The 15,542-nt window shown below is 41.9% G+C and overlaps 1 protein-coding gene across 2 annotated transcripts in view; it reads left to right on the plus strand.

Moving 5' to 3' along the window:
* NOC3L (NOC3 like DNA replication regulator) overlaps positions 1 to 15,542 on the plus strand; it is a 28,644-nt gene that overhangs the window by 832 nt on the left and 12,270 nt on the right. Inside the window, exons 2-12 of one of the 2 annotated variants that reach the window (XM_004701340.2) lie at positions 395 to 602; positions 3,153 to 3,285; positions 3,970 to 4,127; positions 4,681 to 4,737; positions 5,695 to 5,825; positions 8,358 to 8,519; positions 8,655 to 8,748; positions 11,930 to 12,105; positions 12,607 to 12,735; positions 14,288 to 14,419; positions 15,134 to 15,214. In XM_004701340.2, coding sequence (XP_004701397.1) covers positions 395 to 602; positions 3,153 to 3,285; positions 3,970 to 4,127; positions 4,681 to 4,737; positions 5,695 to 5,825; positions 8,358 to 8,519; positions 8,655 to 8,748; positions 11,930 to 12,105; positions 12,607 to 12,735; positions 14,288 to 14,419; positions 15,134 to 15,214 — 1,461 coding nt within the window. The remainder of the gene's footprint in view (positions 1 to 394; positions 603 to 3,152; positions 3,286 to 3,969; positions 4,128 to 4,680; positions 4,738 to 5,694; positions 5,826 to 8,357; positions 8,520 to 8,654; positions 8,749 to 11,929; positions 12,106 to 12,606; positions 12,736 to 14,287; positions 14,420 to 15,133; positions 15,215 to 15,542) is intronic. The other variant, XM_045291255.1, reaches the window with a different exon arrangement.

Here is a 15,542-nt window from a genome sequence, read left to right on the forward strand (position 1 = left end):
GGGGGAGGTGGTGGGAGATGCACTTTGTAAATGAGAAAGCAGTGTGTAAAATGTCAGTTATCATCGTAAAGACAGTGAGCATATTACTTTGAGTTTTTCATGCTACGGATGTTGAACTAACCAATTACCACTGGATTGAAGGTCCTTACCCTTTTCTGGGCCGTGGTAGCTGTGAGATCTGGTCTCAGGAAGATTGCTGGTTGAATAACTGATGTTCTAGTGTCATTTGTAGGATTAGTGGCATAATTTGATTTCCAATCCTACAGGCCAGGCATGACTGAGACAGTGACATTGTGGAATTGGTATGATGAGATTCACGATCAATTCTTTTAAACAGATTTTAAAAATAAAATAAACTTGGGGTACACATGCTCTTTCTGTTCCTGTTTTCTAGAGAAGAAACAAAAAACAAGTCCCGAGCTTTCGGAAGTTGATAAGAACGAGTAAAGTCAAACTTGAAAACAAGCTTAAAAATAAGCAGTTTAAACAACAAAGCACTCTCAAGAAGTACCGGAAAGAACAGAGGAAACTAAGGCAAGCTGTAAGAGATGCGGTGTCGAAGAAACCCGTTCCCCTGGAGGACCCAAAGGGAAAACGGCCAGGTAATTGTGAACATTCCTGTGCCGTCGTCGTCGTCTCCTTTGATTTGTTCTAACACATTCTGGGTGGAAATAACCATGCTTTCTAGTAATTACTTTTCTTGCTTTCCGATCTTTCTCCTAGGAGGTAAAAATAGTTGTCCTGTATGTTTTCGCACAGTTGATGTGGGAAAACATACCAGTATGGTATTCATCATGTGAAAGAGGTAGCCTCCTCTGCTTCGTTTGTCTTGAAAGCAGATCTGAATATCTGGCTCTGGGGACAACAAACTCGGAAGAGGTTTGTAAATAAATGTGGGGCAGCATGCCAGGGCTGCCACCTTTCCATTCACTGACTGTGGGCTAAGTTAGGAGCATGTCTCTTTTTTTTTCCTGGTGTTTTTCTCAGAGCTTCCAGGGTGCACTTAGATTTCTAAAGTTGTGGTTTTCTTTTCCCTTGAGGTGGAATTGGGCAAAAAATGATCAGGGTCATCCCTATCAAGCTAACAATTCTCAAATACTTAGAAACCTAAGGAATGATATCATAGCCACTTGGAGCCTTTTATAACAGTGTTCTTAATACTCTTGGGTGTTTATATTTGTACCTCCCTGGGTCGTACAAATGGCTAAGCACTGGAATATCACCCAGAAGGTTGGCTTTTGGAACCTACTTAGAGGCACCCGAACCGAAGCCTGAAGATGTGCTTACAAAAGATCACAGGCTTGAATACATATCCATGGGGTAGCTCTACTCTGCACACGTGGTGATGTGTGAGTTGAATAACTTTATTCAGCCTTCACATATCCACCTCATTCTCTTAATCCTGACATTTTCAGTTTGAGCCTTTGGCATAATATTGTAATGACTAAAAGATCACTGGACTGGAAAGCTGGAAACCTGGACTTATCATTAGTTTATTTTGTTTTGTTTACTTATTGCTAGTGTGCCCTTTGTCAAAGTCATTTAATTCCCAGGTCTTTCGCCTGCAAAAATGGAATGGTTGAATTAGATATCTTCAGAGCTCTTTCTGCCCAAATGATAGTAGAGTTAAAAGTATGTTTGTTAGGAATAAAAAATTATATTTCTTTATCCTTATGTGCTGGCCATCTGAGTGAAGGCTTTATCGGGGAACTGGGTTAGGGAGAATAATTTGGAATAATTAACCAATAGACTGTAACGAAGCCTTCCCACTACTCATTGCCATTGACTTGATTCCAGTTCATCATCGATTGAGTTGATTCCGACTCTCAGCAACACTGTAGGACAGGGTAGAACTGCCCCTGTGGGTTTCCAAGACTAAATCTTTATGGGAGTAGTTAGTCTCATCCTTGTTCTGTGGAGTAGATTTGAACTGCTGAACTGCTGTTCGCATCCAAAGTGTAACCCAGGACACCACCAGGCCTCCTGTTCCAACTCATAGTAGACTTAAATAGGGTAGAGGTTTTGAATATTTAGAGCAGTAGACAGCATCAACATAGACTTAGATAAAATCAGGTGGAGATTAATTAGCATGCGAATTGGAGGACTTGGGACAGAATTTAAGTAGCCCTAACATTTAAGAAGGAATTCTTAGGTAGCATAAAGAGTTACCACTCTTAGGCTGCTAACTGAAAGGATGGAGAGTCGGGTCTAAACAGAGGTGCCTTAGAAGGAAGGCCTGGTGAACTGCATCCAGAAACATCAGGCATTGAAAAGCTTGTGAAGCTTGGTTTTACTCTGGTGTGCACAGGGTTGCCAAGCGTTGGAATCAAATTGACAGCAACTGGCTTTACCATCCAAGAAACAGGTGGAGAAGGAAAAACCTGAAAAGGGTCAGGAGAGCCAGACAAGTTAGAAGAAAGCCATGGGAAGCTATACAGCTATGAAAACTGAGGTGGAGCTATGTGCTGTCTATATGATTTGTATGATCTACATCTGTGTATTATTTTCTCATGTGGAATTACCATGACTGCTATGGAACCAGTAGTGAGATATATTTTAAGTACTGACACAACAGTGACCAACTGCCCTCTGGAAAATGAATTAAATATTGTAAACTGCTTCTATGAAGAAGTCTGTGGACAGAGAATGTTGAAGCTACTGGAGAGAGAGGAGTTTTATTTTTTTTTTTGAGGGAGAGAAACTATTTTGATGACAGAAGCTCCCCGAGAAGGCCAGGGTTAGACTCCAGAGCACAGGATGAGAGATACCTCTTGCAATATTGTAAGAGAGGAGGAAGAAAGGAAGATGCACATGCTTTTACATTCCGGGTGGGATGTTGAAGTAGGTGCTAGCTTATGGCTTCTTTTTTCTCAGCAATGCCTGTAATGAGGTCCTGGGTGCCGTGGGGGCAGAGTTAGGCTTAGAAGGCTGAGAGTTGAAAAGGCTAAATGGAAAAATGGGGCTGACAGATAATGGGGCATTTCTCCTCAAACTTTGGTTCTGCCCAGCATGTCAGTAGTGCTGCACTTGGAAAGACCAGACTAGGTATTGGAAGAACACGAATATTCCTATTGCAGACACAGAAATGCAATGCCGTCTCCATCTATAATATTTTTTTCTAGTATTCTCGTGTTTCTGCGTGTTTCTAATAGGTAAAAGGATTGAGAGGGACGAGGAGGAAGAAGAGGAAGCTCTTCCTTTGGATATGATGGATGAAGATGACTTACAGTTAATGAAGGATTTGGGACAAAGAGCGTCTTTCCTAACACGAGATCTTTCCTCCAGGTAATAGTCGTTATGAAAGTCTGAGGTGTGAAGTAGAGTGGGGAGGGATGCACTGCAGCACAGTCCTGCGCGCGCTCTGATTATGATCTCTCAGAATCCTCTCCTCCTGGGAAGGTAGCGTTCCCATTTACAGAGTGTTAACTGAGCCTTCTTCACAGTCCCTAGAAGTAGATCTGGAATTTAAACATTAGTCTTTGTAACGTCAAAGGCCATGTCATGCTCTGGAGGATTTGGGGGAAAGTACACTAGCATGATGTCATCCCTTGGCTCTGTAGAATGATAGTCTTCAAAGAAGATCTGAAACATTTGCCTTTGCTTTGCATCTAAATAGAAAGCTAGATGTTGGCCTAGTTTGCACCTGTGCAGTAGATAGACCGTGTGATTAATTGATGTGGTTAGTATTGATTGGGGTCTCTGCTATGTGCTAGGCACTGGTCTAGTGGTGGGCACAGGAAGGTTTGGCTAGGCTTGATTTTTTTTCTGTACTTTTTAAAGTGGTAGATTACCAGGTTGCTTTTAAAAAGCTAGGCACTGGTTTAGTGGTGGGCACAGGAAGGTTTGGCTAGGGTTGATTTTTTTTCTGTACTTTTTTAAGTGGTAGATTACCAGGGTTGCTTTTAAAATACATGAGCACTAGTGTATTAAAATTAATGTTTACTCATATGACGCTTTCCCCCCCGTCAGTGAGCCTGCTCACGTCAAGAAACGAAAGCACGAAAGCATCATAGAGAAATATGAGAAAACACCGCGAACTCTGCCATCGGCGCCGGAGAAGGAGCTGATTCACTTGCTGCCTATCAAAGATAAAAGCGGGATCATTCCGCAGACCAGGGAGAAGCCAGGTGAGTTTACTCAGCCAGTGCAGGAGTTAGAGTTCCGGCTCTTCATTAATACTGCCACGTGCTTTGCCATTCAGAATTTAATTTTTAAAATAACGGCAATCTACAGCATACAAAAGTAGTTGCAGTCAGTCATGCCACAAGTCTGATGGTACGGGCTGGAAGCCAAGATGATTATCTCAGGTGTCTGTGTACTGGGAGGATAACTGAAGCTCTGAGCATCAAGTGAGCTTCTTTTTAGAGTCTATTTCACCAGCTTGGTTGTTTCTTAAAATGAGAGCAGACTGGCCCTCCTGTGTTAGCTATACGCTTCTTTGTAACGTGGAAGAAACCACACGGAAATGTCCAGGCATCAGCGGTGAAGTTACATAGTTTCTCACAAAGCACATACCTATAAAACCAGCACCCAGACACTGCCCTTGTGCCCCTCTCAATCACTTGTCACCCCCTCCCTACAGAAGTCACTACACCTCTGAGTTTCATGGTAATCTCTCCATTTATATATTTCACCATTTATACCTCTGTCAGCCTTCTGATTCACATCTTTTCTATATAGTTATTGACAGTAGCAAAGAGGAAGAGGATCAAGAAGATGAGACAGGACAAGAGGAAGGTAATCAACCATATCTGTACAATCAGTAAATTATAATGGAGAAATTTTTTGTATGATAGCAAACATGAGTTTAAATACTCTGGTCATGTTGAGTATTTTTCTACGTTTGAAAAAGCCACATCTGGAATGGGACACCGTCCTGTGTTTGGTTTATCAGATTTACATGTCATCACTAGGCGTGCATGCAGGGACCTGTTAATTGTTCTTCTGAATTCTGTTTTAATTGTGGGAGAAAGACCTGCCTACAAATAACTATGTAATGTTTTTTTAGCCTTATATTATTAAAAAATGATTTGGTTGTTTAGAATCCTGTGTTTCTTTCTTAGAGCAAGTAGACTTTTTGTCTATATTAGATAACTGAAGGTGGGCTTCTCACATCCAGAACGGTTCTGATTTTGGTTAAACTGAATGAAATATCGAATGTTTGGAATTATGCTGCCTTGGCATTGCTAACAGAAGACCCTGGTTACATGTTACTTAATGACTTACACCTCTGTAACTGTTAAATCATCCTTCCCAGGCGCAGTACAGATTATGCTTGTGTGTTGATTTAAGTAAGCCCCCTATCAATTTCTTAAGATGGCTAAAGGAGAATAGTCTACTTAGAAAAACAAAATCAGACCGTCCTTTCCCTTAGTTAATCTGAGTCATTGTGGCTTCATCTGAATAGTGGTAAACAATGGGAATTTCTGGACTCAGACTGCCTGGAGTTGAACCCCATCTTTGCCAGGCCTGTGAGTTCTGTTCGGTAAATTTCCTACCCCTTCCCTTGGCCTCAGTTTTCTTATATACAAAATGGGGCTGATAATAGTACCTGCCTCTGATAATTGTCCAGAGGATGGTAGGTAGTAATGAACGTAGAGATAGTGGCCATGGTTATGACTTTGACGATAATTGATTGAAGTTCATGGGTGCTGTTTAATAAAGGAGTACTTACGAAGGAAAAACCTCTTTTAGAGATGATTCAAGATCCCATTCCAGAGCTGACCATAGAAGAACACTTACGCGAGAGGACGAAGAAGCTGCAGGAGAAGAAAATGCATATTGCAGCCTTGGCAGCGGCCATCCTGTCAGATCCAGAAAGTAATGTAGGTGATAAGAATAGTGCCCAGGATATATTTACTTCTTTAAGGCTCTGTTTTTACCTACACGCATCCATGAAAGGAGAAGTGTTAACTAAACCTAGTAGCTGAGTCAGAGCAAGAGAGTGGACAGCACTGTAATCTGCCTGGACTTGTGCGATCACCTCCCTGGGTCCTAGTTTCTTCGTCTTCAAATGAAGATACTGAACGGAATGGTACATCTATGAAAATTGGGCAGGAGGGACTGGCTTGCTTATTAGATTGATTAGTGTATAGGATTTTTAATAGGAAACATTCTGTGAAACATATCAGTGATGTTAGTCCCAGACTACTCTTATCGTGGAAAATATTTTAAGTGATGCTGAGCCAGAGATTTTCAATGAGTCTCGTCATTGGGCTATAGGTCCTGCCACAGTGGTGAAGGTGGCAAGGGGTTTGCTTTGTTTATTTTGGAGACAGGGCTTTGGGCAGGTTCATTCTGGTATAGTACCCTGTTGGGAAATTGCTTTATCTCCAGCTAACACTAAATCGCACTCCACAATTAATGAGATTGTAGTGAATCCCATAGATTTCCCAAGGGTCTTTTACGCATCTCTACTCCAACCTCCATCATTTGCATTGATACATTTGTTTGGAGTCTTCTGATGCCTGATACCTGATCCTGTTGACATCTCGTGATCACACAGGCTGGTGTGCTTCTTACATGTGGGCTTTGTTGCTTCCCTGCTAGGCTTCAAGTTTTTAAGACCCCAGACACTATATCTTGTATTAGCCAGGCACCATCAGCTTTCCTTACCACAGTTGATTATGCACCCATTTTGACTTTAGAAATCTTGTCGGAAAGGTGAGCATCATAGAATGCCAGGTTATTAGAAGTATTTTTGCATTGAGGGAGGATTTGAGTAGAGAACCAATGCCTGTCTGCTACCTTAATACTTAACATTTAAATATGGGTACATAGACCTATATCCCTATTGTTACATATTAATGTATTTACAGATACACATGCCTCTATTTAGACCTCTATAAATGTCTTTTGTCTCCTAGTTCTTTCCTCTATTTCCTTTGACTTTCCTCTTGTCCCACTATCCTGTTTGACCTTCACTTGACTCTCAGTACTTCCTCTAGGCTACATTGCCCTTGATCAAACCCCGTCAGGCATTCTACACCCTCTTTGCCATTGTTTATAGGTCTCTTATTGTTCCCTTCTCCATGTACATAAGAATCATCGGGGTTCTAGGTATAGATTCTGATTGAGTGTATCTGGGGTGGAAAGGCCAATTTTCAATAGAGGATTGAACTCGAAAGACTCAGTTTAAATCCTTGCTTTGAAACTATTGAGCCCTTAGCGTAAATTTATCGTCGCCAACACTTGTAGTGCACATGCAGTTTTGAATTCATTGAAAAGATTCCAGGCCTTTACTGTAATAGTGTGATGGCTAAGTAACAACTGGATGTATCTGTTTTGGCTTACCTACAAATTCCAGTTCATGGCACCGTTAGGAACTCAATTCATCTGTAACCGAGGACTGCCTGCACCTCATCGAATCATTATAAAACCACAAGAGACAAAGGTTGTGGCTATTCCTTTACAGCTGAAGATACTGAGTCATTAAAAACAAACAAAAACAAAGCAAAACTGCAGTTGTTGTCTATGTGAGCAGCCACTAGATTGGAGCTCATGTCCTCTGAAGCCTTGTCATGATTTTCCACACCTTGGGAATAGTAAGGAGGTGGTGCCATATTTGTCTTACTGCTTGTTCAGGGCTGACACTGCTCACCAACCAGACGACGTTTCTTCAGACAGCCTTGCAGCGGACAGGACTAGTAGTTCATCAGAGCAAACAGTTGTTGATGCCCATCTTTCATTTCTGTATTCTCACTGCCATTGAGTCAATTCTGACTCACCGAGACCCGATCAGACAAGGTAGAGCAGTCTTGAGGGGTGTTTTGAGACTGTAACTCATGGGAGCAGAAAGCCTCTTTCTCGCATAGAGTGAGTGATGGTTTCGAACTGCTGGCTCTGGCAGTTAGCAGCCCAATGAGTATCCCACTACGACACCAGGGCTATTTATTTTCGTATTATAAGACATAGATGATTTTTGCAATAGTTTTGTTGAAGTTGAGGTTATTGATTTATTTAATTTCTGATTAGTTGGTATATATGTGCTTTCTATATTTGATTGGTGTATATAACATTGTTTCCAAATATATTTCAAAAAATGTTTTTAGGAAATTTGGACACTCATTAAGAAAACCCAATAAACAATGAATTTCTAAAATTAGATAAACTAACAACTTTAAGCTGCTTTTAAAAGTGTATGTATTTTTTGACCAGTTTAACAAAAATACGATGCACTTAGAGCATTAGTGATTTTTCCATTATTAAAGTGAATTGTGTCTGTGGTGCCTAACTAAAGAATGACATGCTTAGTCATCATCGAGGTTCACTTTAGGTGCCAGGTGGAGGGCTCTGGTCAGCTGTGCATAGTTATTTTCCTACGATGTCTCTCCCCTCACAAGTTGTTTCTTTAACAGATTAAAAAGCTGAAAGAATTACGTTCCATGCTCGTGGAACAGGACCCGGATGTGGCTGTGACTGTCCGAAAGCTGGTGGTCATTTCTTTGATGGAGTTATTTAAGGACATTACCCCTTCGTATAAAATCCGGCCCTTAACAGAAGCAGAGAAATCTACCAAGGTAGTGCTTACTGTTTGCTACTCAAAGTACAATGGACATCTTGGAGAGCTGGAGATGGCGTTTGTTTGTGTTACAGCCCAGGCTAAGTTTTGGATTTTCATCTTTAAAAATGATTGATTTTGTTGGTCTTTTCAGATACGCAAAGAAACCCAGAAATTGAGGGAATTTGAAGAAGGCTTGGTTAGCCAATACAAATTTTATTTGGAAAATCTGGAACAAATGGTTAAAGGTATACTAAGCTTACACTAAATGCATATAACACATTTTGCATTGATCAGGAAGGTGCATTTTTATTGGACGAGGCAATACAGTGCATGGTCGAGAGCAGTATGGGTTAGATCAAAACCCAAACCCAGTGCCAGTGTTGGTTCTGACTCTTAGCAACCCTGTAGGCTGGAGCGGTACTGCTCCCAAAGCTTCTAGGTTGCTTAAATCTTTTGGGGAGCAGACACCTCATCTTTTCCTTGTAAGTAGCTAATTGGTTTGAACCACTGACATGGTGGTTAGCAGGTCAGTCCTTAACCCTCTGTGTCACACGAGCTCCTGAGAGTCAAGCCTCTCATCGCAATCCACCCAGAGAGTTTGGAACTTGTTCAGTCACCAGCCCATTAATCTGATCATTAGGATTTGAATCTAGCTTTGTGACTTAAAACCTAGTGTTTTGGCAAATGCCTTAGAGGAAGTCCAGCCTAGGGACTTCTTTTTTTTCCTTTGAAATCATTTTATTGGCGGCTCATACAACTCATCACAATCCATCCATACATCATTGTGTCAAGCACATTTGTACATTTGTTGCCATCATCATTCTCAAAACATTTGCTTTCTACTTGAGCCCTTGGTATCAGCGCCTCATTTTCCCCTCCCTCCCTGCTCCCCCGCTTCTTCACGCTTGATAATGTATAAATTATTATTATGTTGTCATGTCTTACACTGGCCAAAGTCTCCCTTCACCCACTTTTCTGTTATCCGTCCACCAGGGAGGGGGTTATATGTAGATCCTTGTAATCAGTTCCCCTTCCTTCCCCTACCCCACCTTCCTTCCACCCTTCCGGTATCGTCACTCTCACCACTGGTCCTGAAGGGATCATCTGCCCTGGATTCCCTGTGTTTCCAGTTCCTATCTGTACCAGTGTACATCCTCTGGTCTAGCCGGATTTGTAAGGTAGAATTGGGATCATGATAGTGGCGGGGAGGAAGCATTTAAGAACTAGAGGAAAGTTGTATGTGTCATCGTTGCTATCCTGCACCGTGACTAGCGCATCTCCTCCCCGTGACCCTTCTGTAGGGGGATGTCCAGTTGCCTACAGATGGGTCTTGGGTCCCCAATCTGCACTCCCCTTCCTTCACAATGATAATGATTTTTTGTTCTGTGATGCCTGATACCTGATCCTATTGACATCTGGTGATCACACAGGCTGGTGTGCTTCTTCCATGTGGGCTTTGCTGCTTCTCAGCTAAATGGCCACTTGTTTATCTTCAAGGCTTTAAGACTCCAGACGCTTTATTGTTTGATATCCCAGCACCATCAGCTTTCTACACCACATTTGCTTATGCACCCACTTTGTCTTCAGCGATGTGTCGGGAAGGTGAGCATCACAGAATGCCAGTTTGGTAGAACAAAGTGTTCGTGCATTGGGGGAATACTTGAATGGAGGCCCAGTGTCCATCTGCTACCTTAATACTAAACTTAGAAATATATGTACATAGATCTATTTCCCCATCCTCATATAAAAATATATTTACATATGTACATGCCTGTATTTAGACCTCTATAAATGCCCTTTGCTTCCTAGTTCTTTCCTCTGTATCCTTTTACTTTCCTCTTGTCCCATTATCATGTGCAGCCTTCATTTGGGTTTCAGTAATTCCTCTTGGTTACATTGTCCTTGATCAAACCCTACCAGGCCTTTTATTACCCTCCTTGCCACAGATTTTTGGATCACTTGTTTTCCTTTGTCCCTGGGTTTGTTAACACCACTTCCTTTCCCCCACCTCCCCCTCTTTCATGCCCCCCCCAAACCAATGGTCCTGTTGTTTTCTCCTCCAGATTGTTTATCCCACCTATCTTATCTAGATAGACCTGCAGAGAGAATACACACAAAAAACAAGACAGAGCAAAACAAAGCAACAAAAGTAAGCAACAACAAAAAAACCAGTGACAAAAAGAAAAGGCCTATACAAAATTCAAGGTCTGTTTGTTGACCTTTAGGAGTATTTTCTAGTCGAGGCTGATGGGGTGTGTATTTTGGGTACTCCCTCAGAACTTCCTTGCTCTGCTCCCCTTGCTGTTCTGTTGCAAGCCTTTAGTATTTTACCTCTGCGTGGGGGGTTCAGATCAGGCGCAATTCCCACACTGTGTCTCCAGTGTTGCCCCATGTAGGGCTATGGGTCAGTGGGGGATGTCGTGTCTCTGCATTGACTGCTCTGAGCAGGGATATATCATCCACAAGGCTTGGTGGACCAGTATGTGCTCTACTCTCTTCCTCCCCCTTCATTTGCTCCCATGTGCTCTGGTCAGACATGTCCCTTTCCCTGAGCTGTAGCTTCAGTGTTGTCCTCTGATGTAAATTCTTCTGGGGTGGGGGGTGGGGGTGGCTGTCCACGTAGTTGGGATTGGGGCTGGCCCCTCAAACCTCTCTACTGGTTCCCTGCTTCATGCCAGTATGTTGTGTTCACATCTTGGAGCACCGGGTTGAAGTCTGGTCCCTCTTTCTCTGTGGAGATATTAACAATACCCTCCCCTTGGGTGGGTTATTGCCCTGTTCCCCGCTACATGTTTCTTTTTTTCCCCCGGACCATATGTATCCCTAGATTTGGTATGGCCCCTACCATATTACATTGACCTCACCCCAGGAATGTTTGTATAGTAGCTCTTTTCCTGTTCCCCATTAGCATTTTTTTTTAAGGTCTAAGCGGACTCATGTCCTAGGGACTTCTTTAAGGTGTCTAACTGCTCCCCACTGACACCTCCCCCCTTTCTGTGCCCTTTAGAAACCCTTTAGACCCAGTCACATATGAAAAGCCACACTTTGCACGATTGTGATTAGAGTCAGAGAGTAGATGATAACAGAAAAAGTTACATGTAAGGTTGATAGGTCTTGTCTAAGCTCTAGGGGTGTAGTGGTTATGAGTTGGATCAGCATTTTGAAACCACCAGCTGCGGTAAGCGAGAAAGATGAGGCTGTCTGCTTCTAACGAGTTAGTCTCACAAACCCATAAGGGGCCGGTCAACTGTCCTTTAGAGTCAGAATCGACTGCTAGCAGTGAGTTTAGAGTTTTACCTAAGTTTAGTCACAACTCAAGAATTAGTACCTTGCATTTTCATCATATTGCTTGCATATTTGTAAGAGAAAGGTCTTTAGATTGAATCTTAACCAACAGTGAAGTAACTACAGTTTTATGTTGGCTAGACTGGAAGCAGAGGAAACTGAAGAAAAGTAATGTCGTTTCCCTAAAGGCTTATAAAGGACTGGCAGAAGTGGCTGTAAAGAGCCTGTGTGAGCTGTTGGTGGCACTACCTCATTTCAACTTCCACAACAACATCATTGTATTGATCGTCCCGCTCATGAATGACATGTCAAAGTCGGTGGGTAGCTTGCTGTGATTGTTGATCTTGTTTTCAGTAGAACAATGATAGACTGAATTTATGTATATGTATATTTAACCCTTTCTCAAAATTACTTTGAGTCTATTAATAAAGTAGGGCTACTTTTTGTTAAACTCTAATCTTTAAGAAACTTATTTGAAAATAAATTTAATGCTGTCATTCACCACTGGAGGCAATTTTAGTGCCCCCCCCCCCACACCCCCTTTTGTCCCAGAGAACATTAAGCAGTGCCTTGGAGGCATTTTAAAAACCGAGTTTTAACTTTGTTGTTAGAACAGACAGCAGTTCAACAATGTCTACAGGTACAATTCAGAGGCATCTCTGAAGGCATCTTGGTGGGCGGGGCTGCTGGCAGCTCGTGAGTAAAGACTGGGGTTGCCTTTTTAAAAAGTCCACGACGGTGCCTAGGACAGCCCTCCACAGCAATGACCTGACCTGAGGCTGGGGAACACTGGTTTAGTGTGACATTTTATTTTTCAGATATCTGATATGTGTTGTGAGGCAGTGAAGAAACTCTTTAAACAAGATAAACTAGGCCAAGCTTCCCTTGGTGTAATTAAAGTAATTTCTGGTTTTGTGAAGGGCAGAAATTATGACGTTAGGCCAGAGGTAAGCATATCTTTTCCATTTTTTCCCTTTGCATTTAAAAATTACTAAGTTACTTATCACTTACTGTAAGGAATTTATTCTTAGAGGTAACCACCATTAACAGTTGGGAATATAGCCTAGATGTTTTTCTATGCAAATATAGGCATATGTACTTGTTTATATTTTGAAATAAACATGGGCTTATACTATAAACACTTCTGGAACTTTCATTCATTTCATATGATGATCTTCTAAGTACTTGTATGTGTTGTAGACGCACATCTAGAACTCCTCATTCTTTTTTCTACTCTTCTCTTGTATGAACATGGTACCCTTCTAATAGCAGCTGGCCTTCTAGGTTTTTGCTATTTTGACATTGTTGAAGGGGCCAGCTTTGGCCTTATTTTTTTATGCTTATGTTCATCTTCTGTGAGTTCAATTTCTAATGGGTAGGCCAGGATCAGACAGTATATATATTTAGAATATTAAAAGTTTGTTGATAAGAGCCGGAAACACAGGGAATCCAGGACAGAAAAACCCCTCGGGACCAATATTGAGTAGTCATACCAGGAGGGTAAGGGGAAGATGGGGGAGAAAGGGGGAACTGATCACAATGATCTACCTTTAACCCCCTCCCTGGGGGATGGACAACAGAAAAGTGGGTGAAGGGAGACATTGGTCAGTGGAAGACATAAAAAAATAACAATTTATAAATATCAAGGGTTCATGGGGGAGGGAGGGGGAAAATGAGAAGCTGATACCAAGGGCTCAAATAGAAAATGTTTTGAAAATGATGATGGCAACAAATGTGCTTGACACAATGGATGGATGGATGGATTGTGATAAGAGTTGTACGAGCCCCCAATAAAATGATTTTTTTTAAAAAGTTGATGCTGAATTGCCCGCCTTAAAAAAAAAAGGGGGGCAGGGGGAATGCTTAGAAAAATGGGATGAGAAGATAATGGAATTTTCTGCAAACTTTGTGAAGGCCCCTTGTACTTTCTCAGGCCCACCCCAGAGCGGCTGAATCGGAACTGCTGGGAATGGAACCCAGCAGTTTGTCTTGTAACAAAGCACGGGTTGATTTGAATGCGTGATAAAGTCAGAGAATCATTACCTTAAAGGAAAACAAGTGTTCTTCAAAGTAATAGTGCCAGTCTTCACATTAGCTCTGGTCTAGAGAACATGTACCATTAGCTACCAGACCGAAGCTGGCTTGGTACGTTTCAGCTGGTTTACAAATACCTAGTGCATATGCGTCCCCCTAGCCTGTGCCAGCCCTTTCCATCGCCTGTGCGCTCTAGTTCGGTATGCCGAGTCGTGTGTGTGCTGCCTTACTCTCACGAGATTGTGCCTCGTCTTTTAGATGTGAAGCCAGATGCTACTGCCTTTTCATAGATCAAGTAAATATGTTTGGCAAGAGGATAATAGATTATTATGGGCAATGTGAGGGGATGTTTCTGTTCTTTTGAATTCATCCACGGAGGGAAATAAAGGGCAAGCACTTGTTTTGCTTTTGGATGACAGTGTAAATAGTAAGTTGTGTGTGTTTGTGTCTTCTTTTCTGATGTAGATGTTGAAAACATTCCTGTGCCTACGAATCAAGGAAGTAGAAGTGAAAAAAGACACGGAGGACATTAATAAACCAAAAAGGTTTATGACTTTCAAGGAAAAGCGAAAGACTCTGTCAAGAATGCAGAGAAAGGTTTGATTCACTTCCTGTTTGGGGTATAAGTAGCTACTGTGTTTGGATTGACCTGAGTTGACATTCGGAGTTCCTTGTACGGAGACCGCCGTCACGGTGGAGAAAGGCCCCATAAGCCAGGGAGCCTTTTCAACAAGGAGTCCGATGAGAGAAGAACCCCCAGCCCCTCCGTTTCTGCACCAGGCCCCTTAGCAGTCATCACAAGAAGTAGGACATAATGCTTGCTCACATTTCTTTTGAGTATCTGGTCTTATGCACCGTATGTGAATGTGATGGTGAAATGTGTATGACTAACGTCCATGTTATTGGCGATTTAGCAATGAGATGATTATCCACTAAAAGCAGAACGAAATGTCGTTAGGTGCTGTTGTACTTGATAATTTTAGAGACTGCAGAGAATAATGGAGTCTATCTGTGTCTACCATTGGGAATGTGCAAACACTCATTTACTTCAATTTTGTGTATGTATGAGAAGAAACAAGTGGTTGAAGATACAGTTGGAATTTTTATTTTTTGACTCTTTCCAGTCTCGGTTTGTGTGTTTTCTATCCATGATTTTCTACCTTTGTTTATATACGCATTCATCTTATTGTGATTGATTCACAGTATTTTATATATGATTTATAAAAGCTTCCTTTTGAAGCTTGCTATTTTCACACAGTGGTTTATACCCAAGCATTTGTCTCTTTAAACTTTTTCGTCCGTTCTTTTCAGTGGAAAAAAGCCGAAGAGAAACTGGAGCGAGAGCTCCGGGAAGCAGAAGCCTCAGAAAGCACTGAGAGGAGACTGAGGCTGGTAGGCGGCCCCCCTTCTGCTCCGCGGCTTAAATAGTCTTGCTAAGTGAATGCTTGTAACTGGAGATGCAGCGTTCCACTTGTGCTTATTTAATTTTGGCTTATTTCATGAGACTTGGTCATATGAGGGGTCTTCCAAGAGTTGGTGGGAAAATGGGATTAAAGGATAATGCAATTTTTCCAGAAACTTCTTGAAGCCCCCACATGTCTCATTTGTTTTGATAATGCAGTAAGCCACGGTGTGATCCATGCTAGTTTTATGAATTTGCTATTTTGTTCAAGCTTCAAAGGAGTTGTGGGGAGAGGCGGGAAGGGAAAAAATTTAATTA

The sequence above is a fragment of the Echinops telfairi genome, unplaced genomic scaffold (genome assembly GCF_000313985.2).
Source record: "Echinops telfairi isolate 266 unplaced genomic scaffold, ASM31398v2 ScPeMD7_70;HRSCAF=299, whole genome shotgun sequence".
Lineage (NCBI taxonomy): Eukaryota > Metazoa > Chordata > Mammalia > Afrosoricida > Tenrecidae > Echinops > Echinops telfairi.